Source organism: Salvelinus sp. IW2-2015, linkage group LG12, assembly GCF_002910315.2.
Source record: "Salvelinus sp. IW2-2015 linkage group LG12, ASM291031v2, whole genome shotgun sequence".
NCBI lineage: Eukaryota > Metazoa > Chordata > Actinopteri > Salmoniformes > Salmonidae > Salvelinus > Salvelinus sp. IW2-2015.
The window spans coordinates 9298759-9313070 of NC_036852.1; the positions used below are offsets into that span (position 1 = coordinate 9298759).

Genomic DNA, 14312 nt, shown 5'->3' on the forward strand with positions numbered 1-14312 from the left:
GCAGTCCAACGCATTGCAACCTGATGTCAATGTGGGGGAAAAGCTGAAGTTTGATAGCCTATACCAAAGATCAGTATCCGTAGAGAATGTCACCCGCCTTTGTGGATGTCTGCTTGATTCTTGAGTTTCGGGAAAAGGACGTTTTCTTTCCTTCAGCGCTATCTGCAGGAAACGACCTTCATTTAATGGGCCATTTAAAACATGAGACCTACACCACACCCTGTTATGCCTTGGCTGTATGGCATCTATCACAACTCCTCAGGACAGTGAAATTAGAACAGAACCTTGAACTATTGAGAAAGTGGATTGGGAAATCCTAGTCAGCCCACGGAGAAATATGCACACGTGTCACTGTGCTTGCTCAACAGTATAGCTTCCTTCCTCACAAGTCCTTACTGACCCTTGATCTCAGATCCTCTGCTTCTCAAACACAAGTGACCCGCGCTTGACTACGCTGTTGAAAAGATAGCAGTTCGAAAGTACAGGTGGAGACGTTTCAAGCTGGGGAATGAGGTTATGAATCCAACTCGATTACACTCACACCTCCTAAACTCACGCCACAGTGACCCCAGTCGTTGAGCAGAGTGCAGCTGTAGATCTGGGTCAATGCACCACGACTGCCCGTTTGACAGTGTCTTAGCCAACTATAGCTAGCATATAGCTAGCAGTTTGATAGCTTGAAATGTCTCCACCCACGCTAAGTAGTGAGGTTATGAATCCAACTCCGTTACACACGCACACACACACACACACAGGAGGGTGAGAGTTAGTGTGTTCAGAGGGACCAAGTCTATGTTCTCTCAGCCCTATGTTCCCTCAGTTCCCACAGCCCTATGTTCCCACAGCCCTATGTTCCCTCAGTTCCCACAGCCCTATGTTCCCTCAGTTCCCACAGCCCTATGTTCCCTCAGTTCCCACAGCCCTAATGTTCCCTCGTTCTCAAAGCCCTATGTTCCCTCAGTTCTCACAGCCCTATGTTCCCACAGCCACAGCCCTCTGTTCCCACAGCCACAGCCCTCTGTTCCCACAGCCACAGCCCTCTGTTCCCACAGCCCTCTGTTCCCACAGCCCTATGTTCCCTCGGTTCCCACAGCCCTACGTTCCCTCGGTTCCCATAGCCCTATGTTCCCACCTATGTTCCCGCGGTTCCCACAGCCCTCGGTTCCCACAGCCCTATGTTCCCTCGGTTCCCACAGCCCTATGTTCCCTCGGTTCCCACAGCCCTCGGTTCCCACAGCCCTATGTTCCCTCAGCCCTATATTTGAGTAGATGCTGGTCAGATACATGTTGTTTTTTTATCTCAGAAAATGCCTTTTTGGGCTGCTGGAATATTGACAAAAGGTCAAGGTCATAGTGATTAAACAATTCAGTGGGTTCCAACAATAAGCATTGGTGCCAACATTGATTGAAATTGGTTCAGTGGGTACTGAGGTTACTCAAGTCCACGCTCTGTGGGTGGGACCTCCTGTGGAGTTGGTACAGCTGGCCTGTAGTACACACACACACACACACAGCCATTGATTTGACTCTTTCTAGGATGTGATTTGACAAAAACAGTGTGACTTTGACTTAATGCTCATTCTGTTATTAGGCCACTGTAGTTATCACTGTTTTAGGATGGGTTCGGTATAGCTTTGGAAAGTAGCCTATTTTATTATTGAGATTGGACATAGGAATTGGGGCACAGTAGGTGACATTTCTGTAGTGGATACAGTATTACTAATTCTGTAGTATTACTAATGATAGTAATATGTGGATTACTAATTCTGTAGTATTACTAATGATAGTAATATGTGGAAGGGAGTGGAGTGATGCAGGGCTGCTGTTTGAGGGTGTGTGTGGGGTCTAGATTTAGCAAAGAGGACACACCAGAATCCCAGAGAGGTTGAATGGGGCAAGTGTTGCCAATTTAGAGACTTTGTCTCTATATTTAGCGAGTTTTAAAACTGCTCCAGAGACTATTGTTAACCTAGCAACAAATGCAGCTACTTATCAGGCTGACTTGGAGAGTTTTGAAACCGCTCCAGAGACTGTTATTGTTCAGAGCCTAGCAACAAATGCAGCTACTTATCAGGCTGCCTTGGAGAGATTTGCCACCAAGGGGTTTTAATAGCATTTGGCGACTTTTCCCACTCAATTCTGGGATTATCTATCTGCAACAGAAGTCACAGCAACATCACACAAAGAGTTAACACTTTGTGACAACTGCTGATGTAAAAACGGCTATATAAAATATATTTGATTGATAGATTGACAGGCATAGAAGCAAGGGGAGAGGGTGCGAAAACGCTACTTTGGAGACAACAGCTGTGTTGCAGCAAGGCAAGTTTGTGCTGTGACTTTGAAAAAAAGTTGGTAATACACTGAATGGGGCTAGTTTAGGAGTTGGTGTGTGTGTGTGTGTGTGTGTGTGTGTGTGTGTGTGTGTGTGTGTTGTGTGTGTGTGTGTGTGTGTGTGTGTGTGTGTGTGTGTGTGTGTGTGTGTGTGTGTGTGTGTGTGTGTGTGTGTGTGTGTGTGTGTGTGTGTGTGTGTGTGGTGTGTGTGTGTGTGTGTGTGTGTGTGTGTGTGTGTGTGTGTGTGTGTGTGTGTGTGTGTGTGTGTGTGTGTGTGTGTGTGTGTGTGTGTGTGTGAAGTAAGTAAGTAAGTAAGTAAGTAAGTAAGTAAGTAAGTAAGTAAGTAAGTAAGTAAGTAAGTAAGTAAGTAAGTAAGTAAGTAAGTAAGTAAGTAAGTAAGTAAGTAAGTAAGTAAGTAAGTAAGTAAGTAAGTAAGTAAGTAAGTAAGAAGTAAGTAAGTAAGTAAGTAAGTAAGTAAGTAAGTAAGTAAGTAAGTAAGTAAGTAAGTAAGTAAGTAAGTAAGTAAGTAAGTAAGTAAGTAGTTGCTGGCCTTTTTCCAACTAGGTGAAAGGGTGTGTGAGCGTATGTGTGGGTATGCGGACATGTACATATCAGTGAGAGGGAGGTTATGTGCAACGCCATTTGGGTGGAAGGGCGTTTATTTTTGTGGGCAAGCTGTGTTTTTAACCTGATAGTTTCCTATATTATATTGGGGAAATATAAATGGAAATAAGTCACAGAAACTGACTGGTTGTCTGCTGAACTCCTCAGAATGAACCTGCTCTTTTCTTTTTTGTCACAGTTCTCTGTTTTATTCAGTTGTATGTTTGCAGTCTTTTTTAAGAATTGTTTGCGGCCATTTTGGTGCAAGTTAGATTCTGTTTTGGGAAAGAGTTAAGATGTTTGTTTTTTTAAATAGATTTTATTTCACCTTTATTTAACCAGGTAGGCCAGTTGAGAACAAGTTCTCATTTGCAACTGTGACTTGGCCAAGATAAAGCAAAGCAGTTCGACACATACAACAACACAGAGTTACACATGGTATAAACAAACGTACAGTCAATAATACCGTAGGGAAAGTCTATATACAGTATGTGCAAATGAGGTAGGATAAGGGAGGTAAGGCAATAAATAGGCCATGGTGGTGAAGTAATTACAATATAGCAATTAAACACTGGAATGGTAGATGTGCAGAAGATGAATGTGCAAGTAGAGATACTGGGGTGTAAAGGAGCAAGATAAATACAGTATGGGGATGAGGTAGTTGGATGGGCTATGTACAGGTGCAGTGATCTGTGAGCTGCTCAGACAGCTGGTGCTTAAAGCTAGTGAGGGAGATATGAGTCTTCAGCTTCAGTGATTTTTGCAGTTCGTTCCAGTCATTGGCAGCAGAGAACTGGAAGGAAAGGCGGCCAAAGGAAGAATTGGCTTTGGGGGTGACCAGTGAGTATTACCTGCTGGAGCGCATGCTACGGGTGGGTGCTGCTATGGTGACCAGTGAGCTGAGATAAGGCGGGGCTTTACCTAGCAGAGACTTGTAGATGACCTGGAGCCAGTGGTTTGGCGACGAGTATGTTGAGTAGAGTGTTGGAGGCTATTTTGTAAATGACATCGCCGAAGTCGAGGATCGGTAGGATGGTCAGTTTTACGGGGGTATGTTTGGCAACATGAGTGAAGGATGCTTTGTTGTGAAATAGGAAGCCGATTCTAGATTTAATTTTGGATTAGAGTTTACAGTCTAACCAGACACCTAGGTATTTGTAGTTGTCCACATATTCAGAACCGTCCAGAGTAGTGATGCTGGACGGGCGGGCAGGTGCGGGCAGCGATCGGTTGAAGAGCATGCATTTAGTTTTACTTGCATTTAAGAGCAGTTGGAGGCCTCGGAAGGAGAGTTGTATGGCATTGAAACTCGTCTGGAAGTTAGTTAACACAGTGTCCAAAGAAAGGTCAGATGTATACAGAATGGTGTCGTCTGTGTAGAGGTGGATCAAAGAATCACCCGCAGCAAGAGCGATATCATTGATAGTTACAGAGAAAAGAGTCGGCCCGAGAATTGAACCCTGTGGCACCCCCATAGAGACAGCCAGAGGTCCGGACAACAGGCCCTCCGATTTGACACATTGAACTCTATCAGAGAAGTAGTTGGTGAACCAGGCGAGGCAATCATTTGAGAAACCAAGGCTGTTGTGTCTGCCGATAAGAATGTGGTGATTGACAGAGTCAAAAGCCTTGGCCAGGTCGATTAATACGGCTGCACAGTAATGTCTCTTATCGATGGCTGTTAGGATATCGTTTAGGACCTTGAGCATGGCTGACTGTTAAACTGATTGTGACTAGTTTGTAATGATGTTCTTCTCTGTCCCACAGGTCTGTGGTATTGGCTGACGGACCGTGCAAACGGGGCTTGTGAAGGGAACCCACCGTGGTTAGTTGCACTGGAATTTCTGAACATTATCACCCTTCCATTATTAACCCAGCCTCATCGAAGGGGTCAGGAGTTTTCCCTGACCATGGGACCAGACTAAGAAAACTCTGGGTCCTCGTCATAGCCAATAAGGCTCAGACCTATTCCTGGTCAGATCAGATGGTCAGGGGAAACTCCTTTCCCTACTCATATTCATAAACATCCTCTTTTAAAGGGTAGGAAGCATGAGGTTTTTACTCACCGAAGTAACAACAGTGTGGTCAAATACTTAGTAACTTAATTGTAGTCATGATCATAGTTATGTTATTTTTTGTACATATTTATTAACTTCTTTTGGATATCTTCGGAACTACCCACAATGCACTATTTCTCAACGTCATATGGAGAACCGGTGCTACCTGGTGGTATTTTCCACAGGATTAAATGGAAATGCATTGTTTTTTTGTGGTGTTCTCCCCCAGGTCGGTAGTGTGTTGGTGGCCCTGCTAGCCCCTAGACAGCCCTGGCCATGGGGCTGATAGCGTACATCAAGAGCCTGTTCATCCTGCAGCTGCTCGTTGGCTTTGTGTTTGTGGTCAGCGGCCTCATCATCAACTTCATTCAGCTCTGCACCTGCGTCCTATGGCCCATCGACAGGCAGCTCTACAGAAAGATCAACACCCGCCTCTCCTACTCCCTCTGGAGCCGTGAGTCACACTCAGTCTTGGGTCGTGTATTTGTTTGTGTGTGTGTGTGAGAGGGGGGGCTCGGCTCAGAGCAGCACATTCTGTCTGTTGTCCCAAAACAAACAGTCTTAAATGCAGTGCAAACTCCACCCACATAGTGTACTGGTTTTGGTGTTCCCCTCTATCCCTCTCGTTGCTGTGTTGTGTGCATTCCTCTCTCATGCGGTCTGTGTGTGGGGCTGCCGTTGAACAATGGGCGCAATGGATTTTGGTCATTGTAGTTCATTACCACGTTTTCTGCACTGAACTAGGTTGAATATTTGTCTGTTGAAAACTACAACTCCCTACAGCATCCCACAGTTCGTTCTTGATTTGATGTCTCTTGTGCTTGATATGATTTCTCTCTAGAGAAACAGGCATTGTGCTCACAAAAAAAATATCTAAATGGAATTCAAGTAATTGAACCAACTTCAGTCAATTTGTTGTTTAATAATCAAACATAAAAATTATTTGGTTAATCGTTGATGGTGTGTTTAATAATTATGAACATGCTAAGGATTGACTGGTTGATGCGCAGATAGTACTCTGTGGCTCGAGTGTGAACGCTGCAGCATTTATTTATTTTTACCTTTACTTAACTAGGCAAGTCAGTTAAGAACAAATTCTTATTTTCAATGACAGCCTACCGGTGAACATTCTGCCTTGTTCAGGGGCAGAATGACAGATTTTTAAAAACTCGGGGATTCGACCTTGCAACCTTTTGGTTACTAGTCCAACGCTCTAACCTGTGTGTGTGTGTGTGTGAGAGAAGCCTGTATCACGGGAATCTGGTTCACTTCAGCCTACTTATTGGTTACACCCACAGGGTGTTATTTTCATTAGGAAGAACATGGCTTGTTTCCTAGCATAAACATACACTGTTGGTGTGAACTGAGTTTACACTGATGTGATTTTTACAGGTTCAATGTTTTGTGCCGGGAATTGACACTGGTGTAATGTAATTCGTTGCGACTGGTTACATTCTGACCACACCGCTCCCATCGCGTGCGCGAACGTGGCAAAATACATTTACACATGTTATTCAATCATTGCACCCACGTCTGCGTAGCCAGGCGCCAAAATAGAACTTGGTTCTATTTGTGACGCTTGATGCGCTGCAAGTCCCGCCTCTCCCATCTCCTCATTGGTTTTTAGGAGCATATACCCACGTGGGTGATTGAAAGACGAACTGAGGTCCACAATCCAGAGCAGTTGGTGGTGGTAATGCACCTTAAAGTTGGTTGCCAACCTCCTTATAAAGTCCAGAGAAGACGGTTTACCGTTTTATCTGTGGATTATTTGTCAGAGTAGAGGACCTTGTGCATTTCAGGTTAAATAACAACCCAATGTTTATATCCCAGGACAAATTAGCTAGCTAAATTGTCATAAATATTTGCTTATCGACCTGTCCCCAAATTAATATAGTTGGTTTTGATATTTCAACCTGCGTGACCTGATCGCGTCTGGTGTGGGGGGACAAAATTGACTGCAGTTTGATGTGACTGGGTGGTTCATTGTGACGGAGTTTACACTGGTTCGTTGTCTTAACTCTCTGCTGGCCCTCTCTGTCCTGTAGAGCTGGTGATGCTGCTGGAGTGGTGGTCGGGTACAGAATGCACCATATTCGCAGACCAGGCCACGGTGGACAAATTTGGCAAGGAGCACGTCATCATCATCCTCAACCACAACTACGAGATCGACTTCCTCTGCGGCTGGACCATGTGTGAACGCTACGGCGTGCTTGGAGTGAGTACGTGTGTGTGTGTGTGTGTGTGTGAGAGAGGGGGATTGAGTTTAGCCGCCTGTATCTACTGTTTATGAAAATAAAATGTTTTGTAGGTTGGCTGAACGAAGTCGTTTTGTCTTGTCTTCTCAGGCTTCAAAGGTCTTGGCCAAGTACGAACTGCTGAAGGTGCCTCTGATTGGTTGGACCTGGTACTTCCTGGAGATTGTCTTCTGTAAGAGGAAGTGGGAGGAGGACAGAGACACCGTGTTCAAAGGCCTGACCCAGCTAAAGGATTACCCTGAGTTTATGTGGGTGAGTAGGACGACAAACCGACAACACAATGACGTTTGCCCCTCTCCCTCTGACCGTCAGCGCGTCTCTGTATGGAGTTGTACCCTGGGGCGTGTTCATTAGGCATCAAACAGATGAAAAACGCATATTTCTGTTTACCATTTTTTACATTTACATTTTAGTCATTTAGCAGACGCTCTTATCCAGAGCGACTTACAGTAGAGTGCATACATTTTATTACATTTTTACATACTGAGACAAGGATATCCCTACCGGCCAAGAGCAGACGCTCTTATCCAGAGCGACTTACAGTAGAGTGCATACATTTTTATTACATTTTTACATACTGAGACAAGGATATCCCTACCGGCCAAACCCTCCCTACCGGCCAAACCCTCCCTAACCCGGACGACGCTATGCCAATTGTGCGTCGCCCCACGGATCTCCCGGTTGCGGCCGGCTGCGACAGAGCCTGGGCGCGAACCCAGCCCAGCCTGGGCGCGAACCCAGCCCAGCCTGGGCGCGAACCCAGAGACTCTGGTGGCGCAGCTAGCACTGCGATGCAGTGCCCTAGACCACTGCGCCACCCGGGAGATGACGTTGCGTAATGTTTTCCGCTGAGTGCCCAAATTAACACGCCCCAGAATTGTTGGTGGGTACGTGCACACAATCTAAGCCAGTAATCTGACAAACTCTCATGGGGGGAAATGCAAGGGCGAGAGGTTCTGAGAGGAGGAACAAAAGAAATACAACTGAGATTCTGTGTGTGTTGTTTGTGCATGTGTACGTGTTACTGTGGACAGTGTTGCCAGAAAGGCAGGGTGTGTCTGAGGTAGTTCACCTCTGGTGGCGTTCCTACCTTCTGTAGTTTCCAGTGGGACAAACGGGGATTACAAGGTCAACGAGCTTTAGTGTGTTAAGTGTTTGCCCTCCAAAGACATCAACAGGGTCACCTCCAAAGACATCAACAGGGTCACCTCCAAAGACATCAACAGTGTGTGTGTTTGTTGACTTGTCTCTCTCTCTCTTCAGTTCCTCTTGTACTGTGAAGGCACCCGTTTCACACCAAAGAAGCATGAGATCAGTATGGAGATAGCAGAGAGTAAAGGTCTACCGAAACTCAAATACCATCTACTGCCCAGAACCAAAGGCTTCACCACAACACTGAGCTGTCTCAAAGGCACAGGTGGGACACACACACACGCACAAGCACGTGCACACACACATTTGCAGCATCACACTCATGGTCGCACTCCTCCCTTTCTCAGTATCTGCTGTGTACGACGTGACACTGAATTTCCGAGACAAGAAGGTCCCAACGCTGCTGGGAATCGTCAGTGGAAAGAAGTACATGGCGGATATGAATATCAAGTAGGTGGCGCCTATCCCTCTCCCACAAACAAAGGCAGTGACTTGCTGCCCTTTAGTAGCGTTGTACTGAACTGACAGTTCCTCTCCTTCCTGTATAGGCGGTACCCAGTGGAGGAAATCCCAGAGGACGAGAAGGAGTGTGCAACCTGGCTTCACAAGCTCTACCAGCGGAAGGTGCCGGGAACTCAGCTTTCCCTCCCATTTATTTACCCTTTCTAGCCATAAGTCAATGACTCTCTCCACTAATATAATATTGACGACATTCTCTCTTTCTTCCCTTCTCTTTCTGTAGGATGCACTGCAGGAGCACTACGAGAAGGAGGGCAGTTTCCCCGGTCCCACCATCAAGCCCCCCCGTCGGCTGTGGACGCTGCTCAACTTCCTCTTCTGGGCCACCCTGCTTCTCACCCCTCTCCTCAACTTCGCCTGTGGGGTGTTTGTCAGCGGTTCTCCCCTCCTCATCGCCGGCTTCCTGATCTTCTGCATCATCGGTGCGGATGCCACCCATTTAGCCTGCGCTAAGCCTACTGCTTTTTCCAAGTTCTTCTGTTGTTAGGACCTTCCTGTACTATATAATCTCATTTTGACTCATTATTGGCTCGTTTCCCGAACACAGAATAAGCCTAGTCCTAGACTAAAAAGCTATTTCAATAGAGATTCCCCATTAAATATGCGTTTTAGTCCAGGACTAGGGCTCCCGAGTGGCGCAGTGGTCTAAGGCACTGCATCTCAGTGCAAGAGGCGCCACTACAGTCCCTGGTTCGAATCCAGGCTGTATCACATCCGGCCGTGATTGGGAGTCCCATTAGGGCGGCGCTCAATTGGCACAGCATCGTCCGGGTTTTGCCCGGGGTAGGCTATCATTGTAAATAAGAATTTGTTCTTAACTGACTTGCCTAGTTAAATAAATACACATTTATCTGCTCTAAATGTATAGTGTAAATAAAGCATGGCTCTAGACTACCCTTTTCTGCTGCTTTTTCAGTTGATGGCACAAGATTTGGTTGCACCAATTTTTTCACCACTGAGCGCCAATTAATGACTTGACCAGTGGTTTTGCATTCCACACAGAACCAGGCTGATGATGAATAGTCATCTTTTATGTAAGCGCCCCTGCGGAAATCAAATGAGCATAAAAAAATCCCCATCAAATTCTGTCTGTCTGTTTAAGATGGAGTTATCTGTTGTATTGTCGGAATGGTTTGAGGTACAAACTAATATGACCCCTCTATGGAAAGATAAGACTCTCACGAACACATACAGGATTCCCACAAGCCTCACAAGACTCTGAAGGTAGACAGACCAAGTCTGAAGGTAGACAGACCGATACGATATTTTAAAAAATGAATGGAAATATATATGGAAGTACTTTAGTGAAAAAAACTAAGGGGTTAAATACAGGTAAAAATAATAATAATTTATATATATATATCTCTTAGATATAGGACAGACACTTCAAAACAAACCTTTTGATTATCTATTGTGCTATGTATGAATGTTATTCAATATGTTAATAAGGGCTAATAGCAGTAAGACCAAATTAAATGTTTAATCAAAAAATACAGTATTTTTTTTATACTTAGAGGTCCTAAAATTCTAAATCAAATAGCTAACCCCCCTGGGCCCTTTGACCTAAGGGGGTTTTAACTTGACTATCATATTCACATTGATTAGTTCGATTTTTTTTCTCAACAAACAATCTCAAAAAAGGTGCTATTGTATGGGGTCAATTTCACGCCATATGTATTGAATTTAAAATGATTTTTTTTTTAAATTAAAGTTGAGGATGTAAACATATTTTCGAGGGCGGGTGAAATAATGGACGTTGAAATCAAAAACCCAACAATTGAAAGCAAAATGTATAGAATTGTAAACAAAAATAAGACATCAAAAGCAAAACCCAAATACTTGTAAGCAAATCATTTTAAAGCGAGAGCCAAACTCTATGACAAATGATTTGAACAAATATTTGAAAATGAATGCAATAATCGTTTTTCGGTTAAACTTTCCCAGAAACCAATACTATTGAATAGATTTTGCCTACGCTCTTGCCTGCATGTACTACCTTTTGGTTGCGCTCCTCGTATCTTTGCTTTCAATGTCTGTTTCTTTTGCTTTTACTGCCAGTCTTTTCGATTGCGAGTTTTGTCATTATTTTTCCATGAAGGGCGGGGTTTAGAGGGAGGTGTAGACAATTAGTCTCCATTGGTCCGCTAGTTTTGGAGTGACGGTTCGTCTTAACCCAATCAATGAACAAGATAGACAGGCTTTTTTTCTATTGCCTACTTAAGTAGATGGTCTGACGTCAGTACTTAAATTCTCAGTCACAGGTCAATAATGTACGGATATTAGAAGCATGTCTACCAATACATTTAATGACAAACCATCTAACTACTTAGGTAAACATATGAATTGCCTGTCGCACAGCGTTCGGTGCAGGTGTTGGAAACTGGTTCGCCATACACCTGCGCCGAACGTTGTGCACTGGTAATTTTTGGAATTCAATACATATGGCGTGCAATTGACCCCATACTATTTTTAGCGATTTTGAACAGTCACTACAGTTGTAGGGCCCTATAAAAAATCTGTTTCTCTTTTCGTAAATTCCGTTTTCCTGATTCTATCTTTGCAGTCAACATTTTAATCGGGGAAGTTTTTTGGGAAAGACTTCAGAAATGTTCATTCAAACAGCGTATGATGACTGAATGAGTGTTTTGGTTGCAGTGTTGAGCCCTGTATAGTATGTACATGTGATTGCCTACTCCTGTATCTGCACTTTGTTCATTTGTATTATACCTCAGTTTTTGTCCTCTGCTTTCTTTCTACTGTTATTGACTAATCTCTCTGTCTCCTCTCTCCACAGCCTCCATAGCAGTGCGCCGCCTGATCAGTGTATCTGAGGTGAACAAAACCGGCTCTACTTACGGCAAAATGGAGGGCAAGAAGGAGAACTAGAACTCTTTGTGGCAGTCACGTTACGGTCCCTCTACTGTCAATACTCGGGGTCTGAGCGGTCGTTGCGGTCCCCGCACAGATACACCCTGTGCAGCCACCCTCCTGCAAAAATATGTTAAAACACAGCAGGAAGGTGGGGGGGGGATATAACTGAATAGACTTTTTAGACGTAAGTTAAAATATTGATTATGATGATTGTGACTCAGAACAAAATTTGAAATGGAATTGTTGCAGTTGACTCTCAGTGAATGCATCCCTCCGATGAGAGGGGGGTGACAGACAGCAGGACTGAATGGTAGATACCAGGGGGTGTATCTCTTTAACACCCAACGCTCCCTGCACCGCAGCTCGAGGTCCCCCATCGGTGTCGGTCTCCTCTGCACAGCCTTGTGGTTTCACCTCATCCACATGCTGCAGAATTTTCATGTTTCAGCAGTACCACTTCCTCCAACACGCACCCCACTTCCTGCCACAGTAGCCCACCCTAAATAAGTTCTCTCCACCTATCAAAGATCCTAATTTTCTGCTTCAGTATCTCTGACTGGGCCAGCCCAATACCAGTCAGGTGTCCCTCTGTAGTTTCAGCAAGGGGCTCTACTGTCTGGAGAAGACAGATTCCCAGCATGCTTTAGCTCCCCACCCTTACCCCCATGAAGGTTGGGTGTGGAGGTGAAGGAATCTTAACGCCTCTGAGCACATCCTGTTATTTGTTTGTCCTTCTCCTCATGAAATTTGTGCTGAATTCTGACAAACGAGATTGAGCATGCTGCTACTCCTGCTGTCCTTCCCAGAAAAGCACAGACGTGGCGGCCAATCTCGCACCAATGAAATGCAGTATTTAACGTTAATATAAAGCCAGGTTTGGCCCTGAGTTGATTTCTGAATTGCTTGTAGATCCCAGAAATACTGATTGTTATAAACAAATAAAACATTTACCGTTTGGTTGCCAATGAATATACAAAAGTGATTGAATGATGGGATTTCATTTCTTTCCCTACAGTACTCTGGCGAGAATTGTTCAAAGGGTTTTGATGAGTGCTTTTCGCCAATGGTGGATCAACATCTAATTAACACAAATGAATTGTAAAATAGTTAGGCCTACCATCCCACCACACCCTGGTCCCCTGTCTATTTGACCCCTTAGTGTATGCAATATAATATCCGTAACCACAGTTTGAATGCCTTTAGGCCCAATATAAGGTGACACAAAGCTAGTATAGGAGTCGTCCAGTGACCAAGAGCTGAGGACTCGTCTGAGGATGACATCATCACTAACACTGGCTGTCCCTGCCATCCAACTCGGCTGCCAGCAGAATAGATTTATGCTTTGACCAAGTGCAGGTGAAGTGCCCCACAGGCCATTTGCGGAGTGGATTTGTCATATCCTTAATTGGATTTTCCAGCATTTTATAAGCATAATACTTAATGCATGGCCAGTTATTGTCATTCTAAAATGCTATGCCTCTCCCACCCCTGAAGTTAGCCCAATAACATATTAAAAAGTAGGACTACATGACCAATATTATCAGATAGGTGTTATTTAAGTAATAAGACTGATCACCTACAGTGTATAAAACTGATGAAGCATAGTGGCTATATATAGATGGCTGAAGCATGGGGTTAACCATCTGCATTAATACCCCACTGGTCTAATAATATCAGACTAGATCATCTTTTTGCTAGTTAGGCAGGTATTGATGAGCCCAGTGTGGGGCAGTTGGACAGTGGAGGAAGCAAAGCTGTTAGCAGCACACAGGTGCTGATACTACTGCTTCATCTGCTGTTGCTGCTGCTCCTACTGCTATTGCTGCTATTGCTGCTGTTTCTACTGCTATTGCTGCTATTGCTGCTGTTTCTACTGCTATTGCTGCTGTTGCTGCTGCTTCTACTGCTATTGCTGCTATTGCTGCTGCTCCTACTGCTATTGCTGCTATTGCTGCTGTTTCTACTGCTATTGCTGCTGTTGCTGCTGCTAGCAGCAATAGCAGTAAGAAGCAGCAGCATAGCAGTAGGAGCAGCAGCAACAGCAGCAATAGGCAGTAGAAGCAGCAGCAATAGCAGCAATAGCAGTAGAGAGCAGCAGCAATAGCAGCAATAGCAGCAGGAGGCAGCAGCAACAGCAGCAATAGCAGGGCAGGAAGCAGCAGCAAACAGCAGCAATAGGGGGCAGTAGAAGCAGCAGCAATAGCAGTAGGAGCAGCAGCAATAGCAGCAATAGCAGTAGGAAGCAGCAGGCAACAGCAAGAATAGCAGTAGGAGCACGGGCAGCAATAGCAGTAGAAGGCAGCAGCAATAGCAGCATAAGCAGTAGAAGCAGGGGCAGCAATAGCAGCAATAGCAGTAGAAGGCAGCAGCAATAGCAGTAGGAGGCAGCAGCAATAGAGGGCAGCAATAGCAGTAGAGCAGAGCAAGCAGCAATAGCAGTAGGAGCAGCAGCAATAGCAGAGCAATATCCAGCAGCGATAGGAGCAAGCAATAGGGCAGCAATAGCAGTAGAAGCAGC

At 44.9% G+C, this 14312-nt stretch overlaps 1 protein-coding gene across 2 annotated transcripts in view; it reads left to right on the top strand.

Moving 5' to 3' along the window:
• Positions 1 to 12428, top strand: part of LOC111971005 (1-acyl-sn-glycerol-3-phosphate acyltransferase gamma) — a 30165-nt gene extending 17737 nt beyond the window's left edge. For both annotated transcript variants that reach the window (XM_023997803.3, XM_023997802.2), the window contains exons 2-10: positions 4705 to 4762; positions 5224 to 5448; positions 7043 to 7212; positions 7343 to 7504; positions 8516 to 8669; positions 8752 to 8854; positions 8953 to 9028; positions 9147 to 9345; positions 11718 to 12428. In XM_023997803.3, coding sequence (XP_023853571.1) covers positions 5271 to 5448; positions 7043 to 7212; positions 7343 to 7504; positions 8516 to 8669; positions 8752 to 8854; positions 8953 to 9028; positions 9147 to 9345; positions 11718 to 11809 — 1134 coding nt within the window. In that variant the 5' untranslated portion in view covers positions 4705 to 4762; positions 5224 to 5270 and the 3' untranslated portion in view covers positions 11810 to 12428. The remainder of the gene's footprint in view (positions 1 to 4704; positions 4763 to 5223; positions 5449 to 7042; positions 7213 to 7342; positions 7505 to 8515; positions 8670 to 8751; positions 8855 to 8952; positions 9029 to 9146; positions 9346 to 11717) is intronic.
• Positions 12429 to 14312: the final 1884 nt, after the last annotated feature.